The 14,060-nt window shown below is 40.4% G+C and overlaps 1 protein-coding gene across 1 annotated transcript in view; it reads right to left on the reverse strand.

Annotated features, from left to right (window-relative positions):
* The window catches only part of dnah9 (dynein, axonemal, heavy chain 9), a 179,360-nt gene that overhangs the window by 105,316 nt on the left and 59,984 nt on the right, over nucleotides 1-14,060 (reverse strand). The window contains exons 38-47 of the mRNA XM_086304951.1: nucleotides 12,660-12,870; nucleotides 12,437-12,564; nucleotides 12,020-12,128; nucleotides 10,514-10,661; nucleotides 9,792-9,966; nucleotides 8,782-8,955; nucleotides 7,449-7,656; nucleotides 5,776-5,941; nucleotides 4,973-5,075; nucleotides 386-625 (exon numbers count right to left, since the gene is read on the reverse strand). Coding sequence (XP_086161077.1) covers nucleotides 386-625; nucleotides 4,973-5,075; nucleotides 5,776-5,941; nucleotides 7,449-7,656; nucleotides 8,782-8,955; nucleotides 9,792-9,966; nucleotides 10,514-10,661; nucleotides 12,020-12,128; nucleotides 12,437-12,564; nucleotides 12,660-12,870 — 1,662 coding nt within the window. The remainder of the gene's footprint in view (nucleotides 1-385; nucleotides 626-4,972; nucleotides 5,076-5,775; nucleotides 5,942-7,448; nucleotides 7,657-8,781; nucleotides 8,956-9,791; nucleotides 9,967-10,513; nucleotides 10,662-12,019; nucleotides 12,129-12,436; nucleotides 12,565-12,659; nucleotides 12,871-14,060) is intronic.

Here is a 14,060-nt window from a genome sequence, read left to right on the forward strand (position 1 = left end):
GCCCCAAAAGCTTCTCCCCTGACAGCTACAGCGCTCTGATATTATATTCATTTAAATACATTAAATCATCACTAACACCCGTGGAAGTGCAAATCCATTCTATTTTCTGTTACACTTATTTCAGACTTATTTCTGGCTTTCAGACTCAGCTCTTAAATCAATAATCATTTAGATGAGAAATTAGTGATAGAAGCCTGGCTCTACCCGCAATGGGAAGCAGAGCCGTAGAAACAGAAAGGAGCAAGTTAAAAGGAGTGATGTGGAAAAAAGCTCCCAACTTTATGGAGGTAACTTCTTGCCTTTCGTTGTGAGAAGTTTAGCTTGAGGTCATACCTCTCAAATCATTTCTGCATGGATAAATCCTTCTGGTGTATGTGTTCAGTACCTGGAAAATGTTGGAGAGGTCTCGCAAGTTAAAGATGTAGTGGAACTTGACTGCGGTGGGGAGGAAGGCGGAGGAGACGCGCTGGTGCAAGGCCAGGGCTAACTGCACAAGGGTGGAGCAGCTTTTCTGCAGGGCAGCACTGAAACCCTCTCCTCTCAGGTGCTGAGACAGAATGGAGGTGTAGATGGTGCTCAGGGCCTCGGCTCCGGGAAACGACAGGGCAAAAACTGAGAAGTGGCGCTATAGAGGGGGGCAGAGCATAAAGGAGGCAAGAGTAAACACATGTTTGTCACTTATTATGCAGTCGGTTTGTTTCCAGAATGAAACCAAGGGTCACCTTGTGGGTGTTTGCAGCAATAAGTGAAGAAAGGCTGTCACCCAGTCAAGAATGACTTTAGAATTTAAATATGACAGGGTGAATGTCTGGGTGTACAAAGTGTGTGACTCCAGGTCAGTCAGAGTTTGTGTCTGTAAACAAAAGTCATTTTTAATCTAACTGCAGAGGACAAGGTCAGAAATAATCTGCATTTAGCCAAGTACCAAAACTTTCATTTATTAAACAAAAATGTCCCTCATTCTATTGGATGTCTGCTGCTCCACAACAAGATAAAGAAAATTAAGTGCTGTGAGAAATTATCGTCACTCAAATTTTAATATTAGACAAAGATAACCCAAATGAATACTAAATGCAGTTGGTAAATAATTTCATTTATAAGGAGGGAAAACAAGCGTGTAATCAAACACAAGTAATCAAAGTCCAGACTTAAATCTGATAGAGATGTGTTGTCATGACCTTAAACAGGCCCTTCATGCTCAAAAATCCTCCTGTGGTTGAAATAAGACAATTCTGCAAAGAAGAGTGGGCCAAAGTTCCCCCACAGCAATGTGAAAGACTCATTGCCAGTTATCGCAAATGCTTGATTGCAATTCGCTGCCAAGGGTGACACAACCAGTAATTAGGTTTATAGGACAATTACATTTTCCCATAGGGCCTGCTAGGTTTGTAAAGCTTTTTTCCCCACTTAATAAATTGAAATATTTCCTGGAGCAGCAAGTGTATTTTACTCCACAGTTAAAAAACAGTCCCTAGAAACATTAGTATTTACACCTGCTCTCTCATTCCACAAAGTTCGTTTTTAAAAAACATCAGAGACAGACGGAGTGTTTTACTCTCCTACCTATCATGTCTGCAGCACTGATAGTACAACTGCTGGAAATCTCTCCTGCTGAATCACCTCCTCCTGCCCCTAATAAAGTACACTAAATACCTTCAGATCGTTGATCTCTCTCTTCTTTAACGCTGTAGCCATGTACCAAAGTTTGTCCCCCAACCTCTTCATTGCAGGCATGTCTCACTAACTTTTCTACAAGCTGTTTCAGTGTAATGACAAGCGGCACCCTGACCTACCGTCATCTGTTCTTTTTCTACCAGAGGAAGCAATCGCAACAGTATCGAAAAGAATTCAGTCCAACAATCTTCCTACAGTTGAGCATTACACTCTGGACCTGAATGTTCTGTGAGAACGTTTTGATGTTCATGTTAAAGTCCTTTTAAATTGGAGTCTGCAGCATTGTTCTCTTATCTAAGCCCTGCAGCTGTTGATCTACTCCTTCAGATGTTAGATATGATGCTAGCCACAAAATCATTTAGTGACAATATGGCAAACAATGCTCAAACGACAACTAATTGATGTCAGTCTCACTCTGTGTTTTGATTCTTTCACTTATTAAATTCTTGATCTTTGACAGATGTTTGTTTTACCACATTTACTCTTTACAGCTTTACTGGTACACCTGTCTATCCTCTCATTCTCACATATGTATTCTGTCTTGATTCCGCTCTTCTCTCCAAAGCATGCCTCCACCTTCATCAACACACTGAAAGCAAACATTATATCAACTGGACCAGCCCCCTTTCTGTTCTTCATGCACTTCAAAGCTGCCCTCACTTCTGCTTACTAATCCTCTGAACATTTTCTTTATTCAGCTCCACTCTTTCATATGTACATTTCCATCTGTATCCTTAATCTTCCTGGCCAGCTGCATATCTTTTCCAGCTCAGTTTCTGTGCCTCACCAATTGTTACAGGTCCTTTTCTCTTTCCTTATGTCCAGCCTCACATATAACTCGCCATAATCCTTTAACCACCTCTCTCTTTGCCGTATACCAAGCCTCCCAGTAGTCCTGTCTACTTTCTTCATCTCTGCTTGTTCCACTTTTTATTTGCCAGCATCTTCTTTTAAATAATCCTTTACTTCCTTATTCCACCAATTCCATTCCAAGTCTCCTGTCCTATTTTCTCTGTGCAGAAAATACACTAAACACCTTCTTGGCAGGTTCCCTCACCACTTCAGCTGTACTTTCACAGTCTTCTGATAACTTTTCCCTACCACCCAGAGCCCGTCTCAGCTCCTCCCTGAACTCTGCACAATATTAGTAACAGTAAAGCAAGTAGAATAAAATTTTATTTTTATAGCACCTTTCGAGACAAAGCTCATAAAGTGCTTCACAACCGAGCCAGAGCATTAAAATCACATAAATCTTTGTTCACTTCATGTCCACTGAAGTCTGGTCCAGTCACCACTCTCAGTCCACTAGTGATACTCTCTACCACTTCATTCAACTTACTCCAGGAGTCCTCTTTCTCTTCTAACTGACATCTAACTCACAGGGCACATCCAGTGACAACATTCACCCTTCAATTTCCAGCTTCTAACTTCTGATCCTGTTTGGCACTCTTTACCTTTATAACACTATTCACACTATTCCTACTCAACTTCATATCTACACCATGACAGAACAGTTTGAATCTACCTCCAACGCTCTTGGCCTTGCGTCCCTTCCCAATAATACATCTATTGTCTTTCATTCCACTCTGGCTGCAACCTCCTTCTTAACCTTTTATCTCTATTATTTTCTAGTGGATGGTTCCCCGTTTTACATATGGTCTCAGATTAGGCATGGCAGTGCAGAGTCAAACGGCTTTCCCTGGGACATAACATAGAGGACTCTGTCCTCCCACAGTTTTACTGCTCTTTTGACATTGCTTTTACTGAGACTGTAACTGAAACAACTAGATTCATACAGCAGAGACAGATAGACAACTGTGAACATGGAAAACAACTCTTCAAAGCATCAAACGAGTTAGTTTTTCTAATGGTTGTAAAACATTTCTATCACGACTGTTTGTGCATGCTTTACATAAATGTTATAAATGCCTCTTTGAAGTCATCTTTACATCCCTTTGTAAAGCATTATAAATTACCTTGTGTCTGAATAGTGCTACACGAATAAATTTGACTAGTGTTGTAGTAAATAGACCTAGGCACTTTGCAGTTGTCGAGTTGATCACAAATGCTGACAGAAAATATTCTATAGTCAAACAATGAACCCAAGCACACCAGCAAGTTAACGAAAGAGAGGCCAAAATAGAAGCAAGGTGTTGCAGTGGCCCAGTCAAGCCTACATCTTAATCCATGTGGAATCAGTCGGTAGGACCTCAATAAACAAAAGTTTCGCCATAACGATGCCATTAATAAAGTTATACAGAACATTATTACTGCACCTAAGCTACTGAATGGGGTGTGCATTTTCTTTTACTTTAGACTGAAACCAATGTATTTTAAAAACTAGCAGCTTGATGTGACCCAGCTGTGATGTTGCTCTGCTACATTTGTTGGAGACAGGGCTGGATAAACCTGACATCACAGCAAAGCATGTAATAGACACGCTGGCTGGATATACTGTAAATAATGGAATTGGAGCTGCTCTGCTGGAAAAACTATGTGATGATATGGTTTTTAAAATTACCCACATCGTTTTTCTGTATTGTATATTAAAAATACCAAACAATATGCCTACACTTCTGCTATATCTGTGAATCAGTACTGAATGGTGACTTGTAATATCACATTACAAAGTCCTCATCATGCTGCACACTGGCTTGTTGTGTTTCTAATACTATATATTTGCAGAAGTTGTTTGCAACTTCTTTAACTCTGACCCTGAAATCTTCTGTAGTATAGCCCCTCTGTACGGCAGAAAGCCACAAGAATGTATATTGGGATATTTTCTTTTTTTCTTTTCTAATTTCTTACATTAGATTAGTTGTGTGTGTGATAACGCAAAGCCACACAAATAGGCAAGAATAAATGCGGCACCACCCTCAGGCAAACCAGTCTAATTTTCTAAATGCTGAATTATAATGTTGAGAAACGATGGAGTTAACGCTTCCTGAAAGTTTTGTCAAAATCTAATCAACTCTGCATGAAGGGACAGACAAATTAACAAAGAGAGAAACAAACAATTTGGCAAATTCACAAGGAAGAAATAAATGACTGTAAAACAGCATATTTAGATTAACTTAGTCCTAGACTAAAAGTAAAGGTCAGTGAAAAGGGTTTAGGACTGGGCTAAATTCACATCTGCTAAACTTGTCGATAATGGTTCTGAATTCAAACTCAGAAAGCAAATTTAAAGAAAAACTGATAACGTGTGAGATGTAGTGCACGTGAAACCTCAGCAGCGAGTTGCATAACCAGTGGATCACAGCGTGCTGGGAGGCCGAATGTGTGTGTGTGTGTGTACCTGTAACCGTGGATTTATGGTGAAGCTGCCAGCTGTGGGGTTCATGCAGGACACATATTGAACGTTGTGTATTTCCTTCAGAAGCAGCTTATTACGCTCATACCTGGGAGTCCACACACACATGCAGAAAAAAATCACTCTTTAACAGTCTTGCCTGCAGAAAAATACTCATGCCCCCTGTCTCTAATACACACACACACACACCCACACACACTTTTGCAGATATGGACGCCTCAGCTCCCACTTAAGCTGGCGTGGCACAGCAGCATCCTCCTTCCTCTAAATTTCATACCTGAAATCCTCCTAGCATATCTCTAATGGGCTGACCGTGTCTAAGCCAGTTAGCCTGTGTCTGACGCAGTGGAACCATGTTCAGAATGGCTTCACTGTGTCAGAGAGATGAGCAACAAAATCCTTTTAAGGCGAATCACACAAGCCTGCTCCCACATTTGACTTTTGACACTCATAAAAGTTGTAGCATATTGATACTAAGGCAGGGATTTCTGTGAATACTAAAATGAGGGAGTTTTCAGAGGAAAGCTGCGAATTATTAACATTTCACAGCTATCAGCTACTGGCACTCAATTATCTGAATGATCCCTTTATCTGTTAATACAGGGAGAAATTGTCAAAACTGTCCATCATTTGAGCAATTAAAGCGGTGCTGATGTAGCATTTTCTGAAAATCACCTCTGACAGCACAACCTATAAGTATAATGTTCCTCTTTCAAGCAGCACGTGTATATTCTCTCCCATACATGTGTGGATACTGCACAGCTACATGATAAATGACAGCGCCTTACCAGTGGTTGTAGTCCATGTGTTGGCGTATTAGTGTGTGAGGCTGAACCGTGCCATATGCATCCACCTCAGGCATGTTCATGTCGTCTATGAAGTAGATCAGTCTTCTGCTGCCTGGGGGTCCGTAGTTGCGCCCTGCTTTCTTCTCAAGGGGTTTTTCTAACACAGCTGTGCGGGAGATGAATGAAAGAGCAGACAGCAGAAAGAGGAAAATCAGCACAGAGGAAACTGTAACTGAAAAACAGCATTTACAGAGTAGCTTCGAATCTGGGAGTTGGGGTCATTTTGACTTTAGAAGAACACCCAAGGCAATGATAACTAATATGTAAGAAAAATTATTCCACTATACGAAATATAATTTTCTATTATTCTCTTTTTGCTGTTTTAGTATTTTTAACTTTTTAGGTCTCAGTGTGATTTACAATAAAAGAAGAAAAAAAAGAAAAATATTAATTGACATTTCAAGTGAGCTGCAACATGCAAAGAGCAGTTAGACATTTCTGTGTGTTAAGCACTGACAAGAAAAAGACACAAGGACACAGGGTACAGGCACTAAAGCAGTCTGAGGTGTCCCAATATGGAAAATAAAGATTCGGATCAGCAGCATTACCCATGCTACATTTGCATGGATGTACGTATGTATTTCTTTTGATAAACTGTATCTTCAACCTTCGGAGGCCCAAGTTGTCATGACGACTCTGACACTAACTCTAAGGCAATTGTCTCTGATGACTTAGACTTCACAGGGTTAACCAGCAGCTAAAGACAAACACAGATTTGTTATTTATATTTGCAGTAATTTACATTTGGCTGCTCTGTTCTGGGACTCTGTGTCCTGACAGAGACCCCAACACAGAAAAGACCGAGTATCCCTGATTAAAGATCATATACTACGGAGCCCTGCAGGGGACATGGGAGAAAAAAAAAATTAAGACGGACTTTTGCGAGATCTCGCAAAACTTTTGCGAGATCCCGAGATAGTTTTGCGAGATCTCGCAAAAGTCCGTCTTAATTTTTTTTCTCCCATGTCCCCTGCGGGGCTCTATAATATACATATCCTTTAACATAAAAATATTCTACTTTTTTTTCCTTTCTTTTTTTTTTTTTTACAATATTTATGTAAAACAAACTGTAAAATTATGTAAAATAACTTTTATATTAATGTTGATGTTTTCAAATTTTTTGAGTAACCTTACAGAAACACAGCTATGGCTATATAAATCATGCAATCATGATTTCATATGTCTCTCTGTAAGGATCACTGTGAGTTGGTCAGCATCAGTAGAAGAAATACTGGTGACTTCCAGTGCTACCCCTCAGTCTCCAAGTAAACACATTTATGGGATAAAAATCCTCTGTTGCCACATTCTTAAGTTATCACATTCACAAAACTTGACCTCTGACCTTGACCTTGAGGTCGAAGCCACTAAGATTCAAAATCATCGCAGATTTTTAGTAGATACACGATGGTATCAAAGTCACGAACTGCCTGCATAGCCGGCTTGGTGAAATCAATACTCTATCAGTCTTTTATGAATGAGGGGTAAAAAAGCAAACTCCATCAGTACTATGACCTCATGCAACAGCTTAGCACAGTTATTTAATCAATTACAGTCCTTCAGATGCACAGCTTAAACAGAGAGGTGTGCCATTTGCCATTTTAAATCATTCCTACCTTGAAGCATAGCAGATGTGGTATAATAATTAAAAGGGACATTTTTGATCATATATTTCTCTGCGTCCAGTGATCCCAGTTTTTCCCCAACCAGAACAGACTTCCCGGTGCCAGCGTTTCCAACCAGCATGACAGGCCTTCGGTACTCCAGCAGATGGTCCAAGAAGTAACGAACTCGAATGGTCTCTGTAGTGTGGACCAGGCATGCCTGCAACATGGGAATCATTCACAAATATTTGATACACATTGTCTGATGGGAACACCGGTAAGACTGTTCAGTGTCGTTATTATACCTCATACATTCCTTGTTATTCTATACCGTTTTGTTTCCTCGTATTCCTAATTGTCTAAATCGTGTAATATTGCAAAGCCGCTCCTTTGTCCTTTGTGTGTTTGTTACCTGATTTGCATTGTGAGTGCCCACCAATGTACAAGATCAGCTTGTATTCAAGAGTTGGATTACGGTATTAACTTTTACTCTGCCTCTATCCTGTTTTTCACTCGCTGGGCCCACGTCCTCATTTTAGGTTTGACAGCGGCTCCTGGGCCTGGCAGATCCCCATAGAAGTAAAGAAGTTAAAGAAGTGAAAAGGGGATGGAGGGTGGGGCACGTAAATGAGAATGAATGGCTTGTAGAACTGGGGGAACCTATATAGATGAGAACCGGAAGGAGCGTGTTTGGAGGTGTGGTCCAGCTCCTGAAATTCAGATACTTTATCTCCAATTGAGTCCCCATCCTGCTGCTATGCACAACAGGAAGAACTACTGTAGCTACTTTAAATTCTAGGTGTATTATTCTGATCACTTTTTCTCATGTGGACAGGTCTTTAAAATATTAGCTATGGTTGACATAAAGACAAGCGCTTGTCTATTCACACATCTAGAGCATTTGGAGTTACGTTACAGCCACCTGCAGAATGTAATCCTAATTCTGTGACAGTTTTCACAAACCCTTGGTGAACATGCCTTGGTGTTAACTTTTGCTCAAAGTTGTCCAATGTGTCAAATTTGTCGGCTGACATTGTGATAGTCTATACTTTAAAACAGTAAATATTCTGTTAGAACTTCCAAAGAAATGAATTTTTTTCAAACCCTTTTGGAGCAATTTTTAACAGTAGTTTTTATTTAAAGGAATAAGCTTTGGATCATACAAATTAATGTTAGTTTAAAAGTTTAATAATAACTGCCAACATTAACGCCTTGAGGTTTTTCAAGATGGCTACTGATTGGCTGGTTGGAACATTTAGTCACGTAATTAGCACATAAAACCTAAGAAAGCAAAGAATGAAAGAAAACACACAAAAAAGCATCTAATCTAAAACCTTTGTTGTACCTGAAGTGGTGTGTCTGCATCCATCTCAAACTTGGGCACCATCTTGGACCAGGGTTCAAACTTCTTACTCTTGGGGTCGATGTAGTAATCAAACACGGTGCCCTGGGTAGGGAACTTGATGGTTTTGAACTCGGTCACCCACCACTTGCTGAACTCCACTCTGTAGTCAACCAGCTGTGCTCACACAGAGCACACATGCAGAGACACAGAGGGTAGGCGAGCGGTCAATACTCTAAAATGACTTCCCCTCTGCTTCTTTTCTGTACAGTAGCGATGGATCTATGTGTTTGATTTATACTGGTGCGAATGCAAACCAGAGGACAAATAAATGGCAGCAATATAGTGATCCAGCTACAGCAGATGAAGGGTGGAAAATAAGAGATGGCAGGCGTATCTATGCATCTCTGCGATTCAGACGGTGAAGTAGCCTCATCACCTGCTGGCTGGCAGCTCCTCGCCTTCCTCTCTGCCTCCCCACTCCTTCCTACCTGTCTTCTCTATTCACTACCAACTCTCCAGTCAATAAAACCACTTAGCATTTAAATGCATCTGTGATGGGAAAATAAAGTGGAGTACATTTGTACCAAGGGGAAAGCAGTTTTATCCCATAACTTAGACGGACGCGCTTACTGTACGGCACTAACTGGATTGCTTAGCAACTGTTCGCCATGGCTCTCCTGCTGATTTAAATTCAGCCAGTCTGTGTGTTGTTCAGGGGGAATGGAGTCCACTTCATTTTCAGATGAAGATCTCTCCCTTTTAAAACCCCTGCCATTTCATCAACTGAAAATAACATTGAAATGACTTTTCACAAATAGAGACACAGAGTTGAGTTGCATAAGAGCCATCACGGATGGAATAATACCAAGAAATACCAAGTGCAAGAAACTCTCTCAGGAAGGGGTTATGGGGAGAAAAATTATTCAGCTGTTTCAGTTATTTCCCATTCTTTTCCTTCTTTATGCAACCACTTAGTACTTATCTCACACGCCTAGAGCCCTTTGCATTACCTGGTCTTGAAACATGGCCCCTCCAAAGGCCCAGACCGCAGCAAAGACAAAATAGAGCTCATAAAGTTCTTTGGCACAGTCTGCCGGGGTGTTTTCTGGAGTCAGAAGACATTCCAGCAAGTAGCACAGCATCTGGACCAGACTCTGCTCAGGGATAGGGATGATTTTCTTAAACCTGAACAAAGATAGATACATTACATCACACGATTCAAGCATTGTAGTCGTCTCATGTTGCTCATTCAGTACATAAAGGAACAACTGTGTACACAGCAAACAATAAAATGTTAAACTCTGGTGTTATAATCTGCAGTTTTGAATTGGATCACATGTTTCTTTTCCTCATTTAACAGAACAAACACAGCTTCTTTCAATTGAACACACTGAATTATGTTGAAGTCCAAGAAAAGAGATGACATATTTATGAGCTGTGGCACAGTGGTTCCATACACACTGTCTCACATTGTGAACAAATGTGCCCTCCTCTGCTTCCTGTTTTTGCTGTGTGCTCTAATAGGAGCAGTGATGGAGGTGTTGGAAGAGGCGAGTGGTCCTGTATAGAAAGCACCATCCAATTCTGCTGACTCAGTCCGTGTTTGCTCGTCTAACACGCCCACTTAGTACCATTTGTTACGTGTTATGTCACACCCCAACATCCTGCGTCAATATATGACTCCATGCACTTCCTGTTACAGTGGCACAAAGCCACAGAGGAGCTGCGTTACCTCGACCTGAGTGCTTCCAGGCAAGGTGGGATATACTTGTCAAAGAGAATGGTCAGGTTGGCCTTCTCTGACTGGACTTTCCTCTTGTCGATCCAGCTTGACACTGGTGGATTCCACCCAAGGTCTGCTGGGTTTATGTAAAGGATGCCTGAAAAAAAAAACATAGAGTAAGATTTAAATTTATCACATTCAGGTTTACAGTGTTTATAACAGGGCTGGATTTGGGCAACGATATTTTTTGGACTTCTGCTGAACCCCCCCACCCTACCTTCCATGCACCAAGCATGCCGTATATAAAAGATGGATGGAACCACTATGACATCAGCCACTGATTTTGGAGCTTTTGCACCTTTTGGCCACTGCAACTTCATTTTTTGGAGCTAGAAGTGACCATACCTGAATGAGAGGGTGGAGTGCTAAGCTATTAGCTAACGCTACCCAGCTTGGTTCACAAGTTCACAAACACACATATTGCTAATTAGAGCTATGTGACAGACACACAAAAGAATTAAATCATATTTAACTTAGTGGCCCACAGTGAATTTGGTCCTTTTTAACCCTTTAAGACCTATCATAGAATCAAGTCCGCCAGAGCTTATATTATATTTTTACATGTTGTAGTGCCATTTTTGGGAGCATTTCAAGTTGCTATACATCAATACAACCATTATAGTCCAAATTTTAATAATATGTATGCATTAAGTGCATAGTAATTACATAAATTGCAAAAAAGTGCAATAAACTACAAAACAATTGAAAATAATTTTTGTTTTTTAACATATATTTCTAGTTAGAGAAATTTAAGAGGCTTATCCCTCAAAACTGTGAATACGAAAAAGTTGCACAAAATAGTTTCCCACCACAGGAAATTTATTTTGAGTGTCTTCATAGTTTTATTTTTGAAATACACCAATTTTTATATACTGCAGGAAAAACGAAAATAAATATTATAATGCAAATTTGCAAAAAAAACAGCATGTGCATCAAAATAAACTATTTCCAGCAGTGCAATATGAATCCAGAAAGTCATAAAGTCAAACATAACTTTTAAAAACACCAGTATAGGCTCATAAGGCCCTGATGGTAAAAAACTACATTTCCGCAAAATGACATCACTTCCGGTTTTGGGCAGGTCATGGCGGACATGTGATAGTTTGCGCTGATGGACGTAGGAAGTGTTACGAACAGCTGATCGGATCGGCAAAGCGTGTTTCTGGAATATTATGTTTTTGTTGCTGCAAGTGATTTTTATGCAGTTTTTGCAAAGCTATATGTGGAAGGAAACCGTGACCTAGGACAAGCTGATGGCATAAGATGTAAGTACAACTCCTCCGGTTTCATATCCAAAAAAAATTATTGAGCTAGCTTACGTGGTTGCAGTGCTACCGGGATTTAAAAATAGTTACTCAAAACGGAGCGTGCCTGCTAAGACCAGCTTTAAAGGGTTAAACACTTATCAGAAGAGCAAAAGTAAAACAGTGAGAAAAGAGGAATAACAAGAACTACCCGCTCTGGATACAGTAGCAGGGGTGGCAGTGCGAAGGTGGCTGATCTCAAACACCAGCCTCATGGTGGGGTTCAAAGGGATCCGCTCATTACTGGCCAGAGTCAGCACCTAACAAGAGGGGAAAGCAGATTTTCACACACAGAAATAACAGAAATAACTTAAACAGAATGTGTTCTTTTTGTGCCTGGCACACAGTCCAAGCCTCTTTTTACATGCAGACACCGTTATTCACTCTCTCATTCAGAGAGTACAAACAGTTTACTATCCTTTCGTATCAGTGATGAGTCAACCACGTTCCCTTTTCATATCTGAATGCTCGTTCAGTGAACAACAGACAGTCTTTTATTCTGTGTCAAACTGACATTTTCTTTAAATCAATACAAGCACACACTCGCATGTGTTTAATTCAATAGCACCTTGTTGTCATCCATGACTGTATTGAGTGACTCAATCCACATTGGGTCAATGTCTCCATCCACAACAATCCACTTTGGTCCGCCGTGACTAATGTTGGCCAATTCGCGCATTATATTGGAGAACAGACCTGCAGGAAGGACATGAGACATTTTGGATGTTTGAGACAGGTCACTAAACACTTTGCACTGATCACATTGTATCTGTGAAGGACTCTGTAATCACCATCTTTCCACTCTCGGGTTGCTGGGTTGATGATGCCAAAGAGCTCGTCATTGGTCACAGCCTTAGGGTTGAGGTCTGCCCACACGGGCCGACACTTCATGTTCTGATAGGTCCTGTGGAGTGATCTCATCACCTGGCTCTTCCCAGTGCCTGCATTCCCTATCACAAACACAGAGTGACGCACTGCCAGCAGTTCATCCAGCTGCACCACCTAATAGACAGACACAGTTTAACATTAGAAATTCTTTTTTGTATATAGACACAAAGAAAACATAACACTGAGGACTAAATTCCCTTACAAAATATGCAAATATGTAGCTTTCTGTGTACCCTGTGGTGCTCAGTCTAGTGCAACTCCTCCTTGTTATTCTGCTATAATATATATGCAGAATGACAGGAGTGTGATGCATTGCAGTGCAGCACAGCAGCTTAGTACACTGTTCACAGACCACGATAAATGACAGCAGTTGTTTTCAGGGAGGACAGATCTCTGCACATACTACTATGTCTGCATAATCAAAATGCCACCCAATCTATTTTACACAGTATAATTATGTGTCCTCCTCTGAAAACCAAACAATTTAATGAATTAAAAAGACATTTTAAGATAGCATTAATAAATGCAGGCAAACAAATATGCAGACAATTAAACAGAACTGATAGAGAAGGGCATTTGGTCAGTCTCCACTAAGACCAAGTTTTGATGTTATTTGGATCTCCTTTGTTTCCTTTTCATACGCTCCACCTCGCCTCTCGTTTTATGGTGCTCGGTTTGCTAGTTTTGTGAAATCCAGAACTATTTTCTGTTGCAACAAGAGCAAAGATGTCCCTAACAGATGGTATGGGCCCAAAGAGCCCTGATCTCAGCACTATGGAGTCAGTCTGGGTTTACTTTGAAAATACAGAAGAAACTGAAGCAGACTAAATCTACAAAAGAACAGTGGGAGGTTCTCCAAGATTGTCTAAAGCAGCAGTGCATAAGGAGAAGTGATGCTGCTTTGAATGTAAATATTAGGTCAATATTAGGTTGTCTCTGCCCAACCATCTTTTTACAGTCTTTCTATTTTCCTCGCTCTTTTCAGGTCAAATTCAAATTCAAATTTTATTTGTCACACACACACAACCATACACAGTATGACATGGGGGTGAAATGCTTGTAGCTGTACAATGCCCAACCATTAAATGACAGAAAAAAGTTTTACAGTATTTACAATTTACAGGTTACTACAAAATTTACAAATTAACTTAGAAATTCACAGTAAAAGTCTTGTTGTTGGCCCCGTGTTTCTCTGTATGTTTCTGGCAGGGCGTCATTAAATACCCCATTAAATAACCATGTACCTAATCAAGTTACTATAATCCAGGTCTTATTGAACGATTGAAGATTGTTACTAAAGACTG

This window comes from Aulonocara sp. 'chitande type north' Nkhata Bay, linkage group LG8 (assembly GCF_057382095.1).
Source record: "Aulonocara sp. 'chitande type north' Nkhata Bay isolate Kocher_YH1m ecotype deep benthic linkage group LG8, A_spYH_male_GT1.1, whole genome shotgun sequence".
Classification (NCBI taxonomy): Eukaryota; Metazoa; Chordata; class Actinopteri; order Cichliformes; family Cichlidae; genus Aulonocara; species Aulonocara sp. 'chitande type north' Nkhata Bay.